We start from the raw sequence: 13023 nt of genomic DNA, 5'->3' as shown, positions 1-13023 counted from the left end.
ATTCTTGGGATTACAGCTTGATAATAAATTCAACTGGGAGGAGCACACCACAGAACTGCTGAAGCGTCTTAACAAATCTCTGTTTGCAATGCGAATTTTGTCAGACATAGGGGATATAAAAATGAAAAAGCTGGCATACTATGCTTACTTTCATTCCATAATGTCATATGGGATTATTTTCTGGGGTAATTCATCAAGCCAAGCTAAAGTTTTCCGGGCACAAAAACGTGCAGTAAGAATTATATGTGGTGTGAACTCAAGAACATCCTGCAGAAGCCTGTTTAGGGAACTAGGGATACTAACTACAGCTTCCCAATATATTTATTCCTTAATGAAATTTGTCATTAAAAATATATCACTTTTTCAAACCAATAGCTCAATTCATGGAATCAATACTAGAAATAAGAATAATCTTCACAAGGATTTAAAGTCACTTAGTCTTGTACAAAAAGGTGTGCATTATTCAGGAACACACATTTTCAATAACTTGCCAGCAGCCATAAAAAGCTTAACAACCAATGAAATTCAGTTTAAGAGAAGCCTAAAGAATTTATTGGTGGCCAACTCCTTCTACTCCATTGATGAATTTCTGAGGAAAACCAACTGATTTGTATATAAGTACAACATATCTTCTGCACAATTTCAGTGCAGTAATGTGTTCACTGAAAATTTGTGTGTGTGTGTGTGTGTGTGTGTGTGTGTGTGTGTGTGTGTAAGTATAATCTAACTTCTGCACCATTTCAGTGCAGTAATGTGTTCATTGTAAATAAGTATTACAGTAGTTGTATTACATGTTTCTTACCTTATAAATAAATAAAAAACTTTTTTATTTTAAATTCAGTGCAATAGTATTTGTAAAATGACTCTTAGTGTTCATTAAAAAATGACGATCATTCCACTTGGGACCTGTGGAATGGTACATTAGCTTATTTGTTTTAGTTTAAATATTTGTCATGTATTGTTGTTTTTCTGACATGTTCCACATCCTGGAGGACCTCCTCACTACGGATCAATTGGAATGAAAGTAAATCTAATCTAATCTAATCTAACTGATGTTACAGTCCAGATGTTATGCGTGGCTCCCTACCATTATAATATGATCTTCTTTTTCAAGTTCCTTTGCCAAAGAGTCTAAATCACAGGTGACATAACTGAGTCCAGCACTTGGCTTAAAACTATTAGTTACCTTGTAATCCCATCCCGAAGAGCTCTGAACCAGTTCTAATGATTGAAGATATTCTCTCCAGATGGGGATGAAACATTGAGCTTCAACAAGAAATTTATCCGACCATGGTATAATTGCCCAGAATATTTCAATAAGTGTAAAGTTTATGCTGCAGTATATACAAGATTCAGTTCTGCTTCAAGTACCTAAAAATGGAGACTCTGCCTCAATGACTAATGGCCTCTTATTGACTTAATTGTACTGACTGCTTTATACTAACTCGCCTCTTGTTGAAGTTCAAGCATAAATAACTTATGATTGTTACTAAATGATACAAGTGGAGTTTTCATATATCCATATTGATTTGCAACTGACATAACATTTCTTCTATATAATAGCAAACAGACTTGTGTTGCTCTGTTTTTTTCCATTGGTTTTAACATTTATGAATTTTAATTCTTACAAATTTATCTTCACTGTGTTATCATGATACTCCCCTTTCTAGCTAAAGTTTATAAATTTCACTGAAAATCGGCAAAATTTGATGTTGCAAATTAAACTGAAGTACTGCAAATTAATCTAAAGATATTTTTCTCAAGATATATCATTTTAAATAGTCAGAAAAGAATCAAGTTTTGCAAGTAAGCTTCCATTTCTTGACTATAATAAGCTATAATGTCATGGATAATTTAGTAATGCTGTTATCCCCCATGAAACTTACACATTCCAGTTCCTTTCTACTTTCACAATATATGTCAGTATAGCTGGCAGAATTCTCAGGAAATATAAAATACATTATTTTCATTGAAATACTCTTCATAATGATATGGCTCATTCATAAATATACTGTGTGTGTGTGTGTGTGTGTGTGTGTGTGAGAGAGAGAGAGAGAGAGAGAGAGAGAGAGAGAGGAGGGGGGGGGGGGGGGGAGAATGGAACATCATTGGTCAAATGTTACAGCTTCTTATGACTCCAAACTTCTTACCCCTCTAAGACATCAGAGCATCATAGTAACAATATAAAAAGTAACAAAGAATGAAGTAACTTCAGATATGACATTCCTTGAGGCTTTGAATTATGATACCTTTTATTCTTGCTAACTGCTGTGCCATGATGCATGCTGTACAGCTTGTGGCATTGTTCCCTCTCCTAAAGAAATAGCAAACCACTGTTTCAGAAGTTCTCACTGGAGCTGACTACTGGGCATGGAAGCAATGGTGCGATCCACAAATTCTGGTCATGTTGTCACATCTTTTTCATTATGTTGAGCATTGAAGGTCGTGCCTCCCATTGGAGCTTCATGTTCACCGAACTGATATTCAGTTCTATTGAACAAGAAACCCTATCGCTCCATCATTGACCTGCACTTGAGGACTGTAGGAAGGCTTCATATGAAGGGTATGCACTCTGCACATGTGAATTCTTTATAACCCTCAGATTCATGTGTGCCACTCAGCAAGCGAAAAAGGAGATGATACGAGCCCAAATTAGCACTTTTGTTTTTCTGATAATTACACTTTCTACACATACCAAACTTCCCAGGCTGTATCTCACTGATCAGTGCTTGGCATTAAACTGCTTTTGGTCCTGCTATTGGGTGTCCAGGGTCTGTATGTGAGCCAGCTGTGTTGCTTCTTGTCTTGGGGATGAGATCATGACAGTGACAGTGATGTTTTAGAAAATGAGGATTGTGTACATGTAAGTTGTCATGATTCAGGAATAGAAGCAGAAGTGTCAGGGAAGATGAATTTGAATCACAGGAAGAAGTAATTCAAGAGGATGTATTTCTTTTATAAGACATCTTCCAAAAGATATTTCTACAAGGAACTGCACAGGGGCTTTGGCAGTTGGCACAGCTTTGGTGAAAGTGTAGAAGGTGAGGTAGTCATGATAGACTATTATCCATCAATTCCTATTTTTTGACTTCAGGAACCTCCCCAAGATGTTGATTCTATTTTGGTGGAGTGGCACTGCTGCAGGTAGAAATGGTACAATATGCCCAAAGGTAATTGCAGCATGTGCTGCCATCACTTTCAGTCCTTACAGTGGCTCGTGTAGTGACTAGCAAATTGGCAGAGGCCTGATAGTGATACCTGTGACTAATACTATCTAGAATCTCCACAAATCCTGGGTGACCAGATGTTAGAACACGTTGAAAAGCTTTAGGGTGCCTGGCGGTAAATGAGCTAGGATGATGGGCAACCATTTGTGCTCCACTGCATCAAAGTTTCTCTTGTACAATGTTCCCTATAGTAATTGGAATCCTTCTTTGGTTGATTCCTTCTTCTTTGAGGCTTGTAAAGTTTTCAGCAATGCTGAAGCAACTCTCTGTTCAGAAGTGATGACTGAGATTTTGTCGATGCTTTTGTGAGCTGTCACAGGATCCCTTGAAAGGCTGTCAGCATTCTTGTATTTGCAGCTGTTTTAGTGCACACCTAAAATGCTGTATTCTTCAAGCCTTAGTGTCCATCTCGCCAACTGACCCGACAGATCCTACAGTAGTTAGCCAGCATAGAGGGTAATGATGCATCACAATGGTGAATGATTTGTAAATAAATGTGACTGGTATTTATTGATGACAGAGGACTGCAGTCCAAACATACTGTAACACGGATGTTAAATGAATGGCTTAGATGTTCTTCAAATGTCTTTGAAAAAACAACCATGTCATCCAGATAGCAAAGACATGTTGACCATTTAAGTTATCAAAGCAGGTCGTCCATCATATGTTCGAAGGTGGCTTTAATATTACATAGCCCAAACAGCATAACTTTGAACTCATAGCGGCTACCAGTGTTTATGAAGGCATTCTTTTCCTAGTCAGCCTCATCCATCTCAGTTTACCAGTACATGTCTGGAGGTCCATAGTTGAGAAATCTTTTACTCTTTTCAGGTAGTCTAGGGAGACATATTTAAATAAATAAATAGATAAATAAATAAATGGTTTATTTGTTCATAATAACTTCGTGATTTTGTTCAGTCATTGGTAGTTGATGCATAAATGCCACATGTCACCCTTCTTCTTCTTCACAAGGATAACAGCAGAGGACCAACTACTGTCAAAGGATGCATGATGTGATCTTGCAACATCTTCTCCACTTTGTCCTGTATTATGCATCATTCATTGGATATAAAATACACAAGCACTGACTAGTTGGCAGATTATCCCCAGAGTTGACATGGTATTTTACCATGGGCAATTGGCCTGTCTTTCTTCCATTCTCAGTTTGAAAGTATTCAAAAATTGTTGCAGAATGGTAAACACTTGCCCCTCAGTCAGGCTAGATTCTACCAGCAGTTCAGTAGTAGTTTCTACCACTGTGTTTTCTGTTGCAGTAACAGTGCATGATTCTTAATGAGTGGCATTGAACTGATCATTGATGCTATGTAGATTCCTTTTGTGAGTGTTAATAGCTTCTTGCAACTGACAAAACTTCATAGTTTAACTCAGCTCCCAGACTGATGTCTGAAACTCATCTTGTTGATGATGGCAGCAAACAACCATCCAGAGCAATCTTTGCTATGTGTCCTTGTTGGAATAGCTTCATCAGTATGGAACTCTGGTCTTCCACAGTCCATGACTGCTTTTGATGCCTCCAAGAAATCCCATCCAGGAATAACATTATGACTAAATTCTGCTAAGATGACAAATTTGAAGGGCTGTCTTTTATCATTCATAGTTATTGTTGCATTGCCTGTCCCTATCAGTGGGATGTATTTTCTGTTTGTGACCCTCAGTAAAGCCACTTTCATATCATGGATCATAATCTTCTTTAGCTGGTGATGATAGGCATTCAACATTACAGAAAAAGAAGCCCCTGAGGCTACTAGTACCCAGAAAGGTTAGCTCACAGTGAGATTTCCTGACATCTTGGAAACTGCATGAAGCATTTTCATTTGTGGCAGCCTCACCTTCATATATGGCCACCCACTTAGTTTTCCTGAATTTAGCAGCCAGACAAGCAGCTGGATCTCTGTATGACTGTAGGTGTGGGTACAGCACATTGGGGAGCAATCTCATCCAGCGTCGGTGATGGCGTTTGTCCCACTGGTTGTCTGTAATCATATGCTGTTGACTGGTGTGAACAGGACTGTTGTGATGGTTGGCATCTTTTGACATAGTAGTTATCGGAATGTCGTCTTCTTTCTTTGCAGCAGTATGCAACATGCCCAGGGTGCCCATAGTGGAAACGTACCAGAATGCTGTCCTCTGGCCTCCAAATGTCCAAATATGTGTCCTCCTGTGGGATGTTGTACTTGGCAGAGGAGTTGGTTGTACTTGTGTTGGTCAGATGGTGGGCTGTTGTTTGATGGCTGTGGCTTAAAGCCTGAATTGGCTGAGTCTGTTCTTCCTGGCTGGTTTGACTGGTGATAGAGACCAGAGCTGAAGATCGATACACTTCTTCTTGGACATTCTCTGTTTCCTCCTGATGTATGGTGACAATATTTAAGGCTGCTATCTCTATATGCATGGCTTACTCAGTCTGACAGTTCTGGCTATCATTATCTGCTATACTTCTTTTATTAATATCTGGCGTATGATAGAGATGAGGTTGTTGCGATCTTCAACAATTGCCCTGTGGGCCACATTCAGAAATCAGTTGTACTTCTTTTGTTAGATTCTTTTTCTGTTGAGTTTCTTTGATGTGCTGTTATCACCTGACGAATTTCTCAGTGATTGTGACATCCTTTACCAGAAGAGATTGGTACACGTTTTCAGCAATTGCTTTCAACAAATGTAAGATGTTTTGGCTTCTGTCATACTTGGATTCACAATGTGGCATAAGGCCAAAACATTCTGTAAGATTGTGTCACTTCTCCTTGACTTTTGGCTCTATTCTTTAATTAATCATCTGATAACAGTAAGTGGCCTAGCTGCTAATTGTCACCAGATGTTTGGCCTGGAATTTATCCCAGCTATCAATGGACCTTGGGAATAATGTACTGCTTGTAATCTGATTCTTGTCCTTGTGTTGCCTAACTGGAGCCACAGTGATGTAAATGTTTTAGAGTACCTGGCGTGTCCACCAAACAATATCATGTGATAACCACAATCCAAAAGCAGGGTCGTCAATGATGTGCAACGCTTAGCACCTAGCACTGAAAGTACGTTTATTACAAACACCTACATATGGATAGAAGACAATTGAACTACTGAGTGGAGTGTGTTGCTATTTATACGAATAACAAATATTCCAGAATAAACAAATTTTATAAACATGAGAAGCTTTGAGAATCTTCCAACAATGGTAAACACTAAATAAAATAAATTGCTGTTGGTAGGATTTTAACTGCTACCCACCATGCGGCACAGCTACCACCAATATAAAATGTCATGTTTTTAACACTGCATCTGTATTTATTTTATTGTGTTTTTGTTTGCAGCTCTTGTACTGTTTAACTGGGTGTTATTTGCACTAAGTATATTTGGACTTGCTCTCGTATTTGATCCACTGGGCTCAACACGTTTGCAAGATGATGGTGTGTTGCACCATAGAAAGGTGACAAATCTCTGGGTACGACGTTTCCAATGGGTATTCTGCTGGGTTCGCAAGGACCGAAACTGTCATGAGGCATTCCAGCACATTGCCAGTGAGTATTTTGAGTAATTAATGTTTCTTGTTGCTGTATAATAATATTTATTAGACTCGCTACTACAATGGAAATTTTCCATCAAAGACAACAAAGAATGCTCTAAGATCATCATCCATTACAGTTTACACATTAACAGAAGGATCTGAATGATTATGCGTGCACACATTTTGTCTGTGTCAAGTTCCCCAGATACACACTCACATTCATTGTAGTCACTAAAATTACAAAAGGAGTAACCTTTTTTGCTAAATGACTCAAATCAGAAAGTCTGAGTACATATCCTATCACTTACATATGAATGCTTTTGTAGCCATTCTCAATTATCATGAATTTTTTTAGATATAATACTGCATTATTACATTGTCTATGGTTTTTGTTAATGTTTAACCCATTCTAGAGTCTGCAGCAGTACAGCAAATGAGTGTTGAAGAAAGGTTCCTTCATAGGACTTGAAATATTTGTCCAAGACTACAGAATCTTCTGACTATTAAAAGTGCAACAATACATAGGCAGAATGCAACAGTTGTCATGTTAGCATAAAGGATACTACATACTTGGGTAGGCAAGTTATCATCACTTCAGTGAAACATGAAACAAATTATTCATTTGATAATGATTTTCCCCTGACTTTCAGCTGATATTCTTGCCAGAATTCTACTTTTAATTGGTGTCTGTGTATTACATTTTAGTTGGAAAGGGGGGGGCACAGATAGTAATATTTCATCTACATCTACATCTACATCCATACTCCGCAAGCCACCTGACGGTGTGTGGCGGAGGGTACCTTGAGTACCTCTATCGATTCTCCCTTCTATTCCGGTCTCGAACTGTTCATGGAAAGAAAGCTTGTTGGTATGCCTCTGTGTGGGCTCTAATATCTCTGATTTTATCCTCATGGTCTCTTCGCAAGATATACGTAGGATGGAGCAATATACTGCTTGACTCCTCGGTGAAGGTATGTTCTCGAAACTTCAACAAAAGCCGGTACCGAGCTACTGAGTGTCTCTCTTGCAGAGTCTTCCACTGCAGTTTATGTATCATCTTCCATAATGCTTTCGCTATTACTAAATGATCCTGTAATGAAGCGTGCTGCTCTCCATTGGATCTTCTCTATCTCTTCTATCAATCCTATCTGGTACGGATCCCACACCGGTGAGCAGTATTCAAGCAGTGGGTGAACAAGTGTACTGTAACACACTTTCTTTGTCTTCAGACTGCATTTCCTTAGGATTCTTCCAATGAATCTCAGTCTGGCATCCGCTTTAGCAACAATCAACTTTATATGATAATTCCATTTTAAATCACTCCTAATGCCTACTCCCAGATAATTTATGGAATTAACTGCTTCCAGTTGCTGACCTGCTGTATTGTAGCTAAATGAAAAAGGATCTTTCTTTCTATATATTCGCAGCACATTACACTTATCTACATTGAGATTCAGTTGCCATTCCCTGCACCATGCGTCAATTTGCTGCAGATCCTCCTGCATTTCAGTACAATTTTCCATTGTTACAACCTCTCGATATACCACAGCATCATCCACAAAAAGGCTCAGTGAACTTCCGATGTTATCCACAAGGTCATTTATGTATATTGTGAATAGCAACGGTCCTACGACACTCCACTGCGGCACACCTTTAATCACTCTTACTTCGGAAGACTTCTCTCCATTGAGAATGACATGCTGTGTTCTTTTATCTAGGAACTCTTCAATCCAATCACACAATTGGTCTGATAGCCCATATGCTCTTACTTTGTTCATTAAACGACTGTGGGGAACTGTATCGAATGCCTTGCGGAAGTCAAAAAACATGGCATGTACCTGAGAACCCGTGTTTATGGCCCTCTGAGTCTCATGGACGAATAGCGCGAGCTGGGCTTCACACGATCGTCTTTTTCGAAACCCATGCTGATTCCTACAGAGTAGATTTTTAGTCTCCAGAAAAGTCATTATACTTGAACATAATGCGTGTTCCAAAATTCTACAACTGATTGACGTTAGAGATATAGGTCTATAGTTGTGCACATCTGTTCAATGTCCCTTCTTGAAAATGGGGATGACCTGTGCCCTTTTCCAATCTTTTGAAATGCTATACTCTTCTAGAGACCTATGGTGACCGCTGCAAGAGGGGGGGAAAGCTCCTTCACATACTCTGTGTAAAATTGAACTGGTATCCCATCAGGTCCAGCGACCTTTCCTCTTTTGAGCAATTTTAATTGGTTTTCTATTGCTCTGTCATCTATTTCGATATCTACCATTTTGTCATCTGTGCAACAATCTAGAGAAGGAACTACAGTGCAGTCTTCCTCTGTGAAATAGCTTTGGAAAAAGACATTTAGTATTTTGGCCTTTAGTCTGTCATCGTCTGTTTCAGTACCATTTTGGTCACAGAGTGTCTGGACATTTTGCTTTGATCCACCTACCACTTTGACATAAGACCAAAATTTCGTAGGATTTTCTGCCAAGTGAGGACATAGAACTTTACTTTCGAATTCATTGAACGCCTCTCGCATGGCCCTCCTCACACTACATTTTGCTTCATGTAATTTTTGTTTGTCTGCAAGGCTTTGGCTATGTTTATGTTTGCTGTGAAGTTCCCTTTGCTTCCTTAGCAGTTTTCTAACTCAGTTGTTGTACCACAGTGGCTCTTATCCATCTCTTACAACCTTGCTTGGCACATACTCATCTAATGCATATTGTACGATGGTTTTGAACTTTGTCCATTGATCCTCAACACTATCTGTACTCGAGATAAAACTTTTTTGTTGAGCCATCAAGTACTCTGAAACCTGCTTTTTGTCACTTTTGCTAAACAGAAAAATCTTCCTACCTTTTTTAATATTTCTATTTACAGCTAAAATCATTGATGCAGTAACCGCTCCAAGATTGCTGATTCCCTTTTCTGCGTTAACTGTTTCAAATAGTTCGGGTGTGTTAGTCTCCAGAAGGTGTAATATGTTATCGTCACAAGTTGGTTCTCTGTTTAACTGCTCAAGGTAGTTTTCAGATAATGCATTTAAAAAGAAAAAAAATTCATTGGATTCTTTGTTCCTGCCACCCATTATAAATGTTTGAGTCTCCCAGTCTATATCTGGTAAATTAAAATCTCCACCCAGAACTATAACATGGTTGGGAAATCTGCTCGAAATATTTTCCAAATTTTTCTTCAGATGCTCTGCCACAACAGCTGCTGAGCCAGGGGGCCTGTAGAGACATCCAATTACCACGTTTGAGCCTGCTTTAACCATGACCTTCACCCAAATTATTTCACATTTCAGATCTGCGTCAATTTCCTTTGATATTTAAGGAAAAGCATGCTGTTTTGGAGCATTTTGTGGCAAGTGTCAACTTTGAAGAGTTACAGAAGTCAGGCTGTAATAATATTAACAATTTCCTTTGCTTTTTTAAGATACAACCATTCTCTATTTACAGATAGATTTTCATTGCTTCTCATTCAGTCAGTTTTGTTGTAATATTGCTGGATGTAGAGTTCCGCAGTTCACTAAGATGATATGTACTATGAGCAGCTGTTGGCTTTCACAGCTGTTATGTATTAATCCATATGAATGTACATAATGTGCTTAATGTATTTCTGCTTTGTTATGTGCTTCCTGCCCACTTACTACACTACCTAGCCACACCTCTGGAGAGCATTTCCATTTCATTGGTCAATGTTCACAACTGTGCCTCCCATCAGATGGGACACAGTCATGCTGCCATACATTGTTGTGTACTCATGTGAGACAGTCTTCTTGATTTAATTATTTGCCTTATACATGGATGGAACCATGCATTATTTATGGAGTTGTGAAAAGTCTGTGGGAGCCTCCTAGTGGTGTGTATGCAGAATAATAGGCAGATACTGTTTCCACATACTGTACCACTTTATTCACATGAATCAATACATAATAAAAGAAACACACTTCAGTAACACAGTAAGCAGCAAGACAATAATGAGGCAGAAGAACATAGACAAAAGAATATTTAAAGACATAAACTCATACATTGTTCTTGGATCTCGTAGGTCGATGTCAACTCACCCCTCAATGTTGAGTACAGGTAGGATAGGAGGCATACCCTACTCCTGAATGTATCTTGCAGAAAGGTGGGAGGGTGGAGGGGCCTACTGCAGCGAGAGCAGGGTGGATCACTGTCAGCAATACTTGGAGACAGTTGCCAGGAGTCAAATTCCTGTGTGAGTGTAAGATTGTAGGACTGAAGATCCACATCAGTTGTAGTGAAAGTGGATGAAGGATCCTCTGTTAGGGATGGTAGGTTGTCCTCTTCCTGACCCCCAGCACCCAAGAAAGGTTTAAGAGCTAGATGGAGATCATTGATGGTTTACGATGATGTAGGATGGGAATAATTTGTTCTCCGCATCAGAGTACTTTATGAGGACCAGAATAAGGTTGTCTGAGTGCGGAATCCATAGTGTTGTCTCAAAACATCACATGGGTGCAATAACTTAATGCCTTATGCATGAAAACTTGCCATGCACAGTGAACTTAAGAAAGCGGTGTGCGAATGTGAGTTATATGGTGTCTGACCTTGTTTACCAATGTCAGTAACTCTGAGGATGCCACTGGCAGGAATGGCAAGGGAAAGTCTGCAGGGATCATCAGACATTTACCATACAATATATCAATGAGAGAAAATTTCAGATCATCTTGGTAAGCTGTCCGGAATCCCAGTAGAATCCACAGCAATGCTTTGGTTCACAGCGAATTGTGACACATCAGTAAACCCATCAGGGTATGGTGTCAATGTCTGACCAATGTATTACTTTGATGGTGGTAGACATTTGTGAGGAAGTATTGTTCTCCATACAAAACAAATAGTTCTGCAAAGAGTTGTGATTCAAACTACTGCACCTCGTCAGTCATGATTGACATCAGGTACCCGAAAGAGCACTGCACATATTGATATAAGACAGTACCATAGAATCTATTGTCAAGTCTTTTAAGGGAATGGCTTCCACCATCGTTGTAATTTTTTTATGCCAGATAAAATTTATTAGAAACCATTTGATTCGGGTAAATACCTGCCCTACAAAGTATCACACCATACGTGCATGCTAGAGCTAGGAATCTCAATATGTTGCAACCACAACCCCGTGCTGGTATCTTCTAAGAATGCCTGTAACTGTCCATATTGTTTCCGCCTCATTGCTAATTTGCCAAAATTGATCAGTGCACTAAGGGCGTGAATTCAAGTCAAGTAATGTGCTACCACACAGTTTGCTCTATCTATGTGCTGGATTTCAGTAGTAAATTGTGCAACATAGTCCAAATGTCTGAAGCAATGGGGGGAAGGGCCCTAATTCAGATTACATATCGCATGGGCTAATCGGTGATGGCCAGTAAAGAGTATGAGAGGACAAGAGGTCCTCAGTGTCCTCTTTAAAGTATTTCACAGCCTCATATAAAGCTAGCAATTCATGGCCATAAGCCAAACATAACTGTATGGTCTCCATCAGCTTACAGGAAAAAAACTGCATGGGTTGTTGGGAACTCTCAGTTCTCTGTTGCAAAACCATGCCTATAGCAGTCTTGCTTGTGTTGTCTCTAATAGGCAAATGTGCCACAGGTGAGGGATGGACCATGGTCACAGCATTCCATAAGCACTCTTTAATTTCTTCAAAAACCTGAATCATTTCCATCATCCACTGTACAGGATGCTCTCCCTTTGTACTTTTCCCAGTCAGGGCACTGGTTAGAGACATCTGGATGTGAGCAGTCTATGGAATGGTCAGCTGTAAAAGTTTATTATTTCTAAAGACTTTCTTTTCTGGCAGATGGTAGGCCAAGGCATCATTTTATTAGTTCTGTTCTCTCTTCCATTAGTATGATCCTGGCACAACACAATGTGTCCCAAAAACATCACTTGCTGTTTGCATAATTGACATTTTTCCTGTTTCATCACCACGCATAATTGATCCAGCATATTTAGGACCTGCTGGAATGTGTCTTATGTTATTGTGGTTAAGGTGAAAAAGGGAAGGGAAGCAGAAGGAAAACTTCCCTAGAGCAGAATGAATAAAAAGCTGCCAAGTCTGCACAGTGTTTTTCAGCTTGAGCAGCAGGTACAAAAAGTGAAATAAAAAAAGAGAGTAATTACAGTGGAATTTCAATTTTACATTCTCCAATTTTACATTTTTTATGATTCTACATCATAGCCCCTGTGAAAAACCGATAAGATAAATACTAAAAATTCCCTGGTTTTACATTTATTCCTTAGTAAGATTTACCTCGATTCTAAATTC

The 13023-nt window shown here is 39.1% G+C and overlaps 1 protein-coding gene across 2 annotated transcripts in view; it reads left to right on the top strand.

Moving 5' to 3' along the window:
- The window catches only part of LOC124595643 (diacylglycerol lipase-beta-like), an 855670-nt gene that overhangs the window by 741656 nt on the left and 100991 nt on the right, over positions 1–13023 (top strand). For both annotated transcript variants that reach the window (XM_047134491.1, XM_047134481.1), the window contains exon 7: positions 6551–6757. In XM_047134491.1, coding sequence (XP_046990447.1) covers positions 6551–6757 — 207 coding nt within the window. The remainder of the gene's footprint in view (positions 1–6550; positions 6758–13023) is intronic.

Source organism: Schistocerca americana, chromosome 1 (genome assembly GCF_021461395.2).
Source record: "Schistocerca americana isolate TAMUIC-IGC-003095 chromosome 1, iqSchAmer2.1, whole genome shotgun sequence".
Classification (NCBI taxonomy): domain Eukaryota; kingdom Metazoa; phylum Arthropoda; class Insecta; order Orthoptera; family Acrididae; genus Schistocerca; species Schistocerca americana.
The sequence above is the reverse complement of the archived record's forward strand: the minus strand, read 5'-3'. Positions and strand labels throughout refer to the sequence as shown.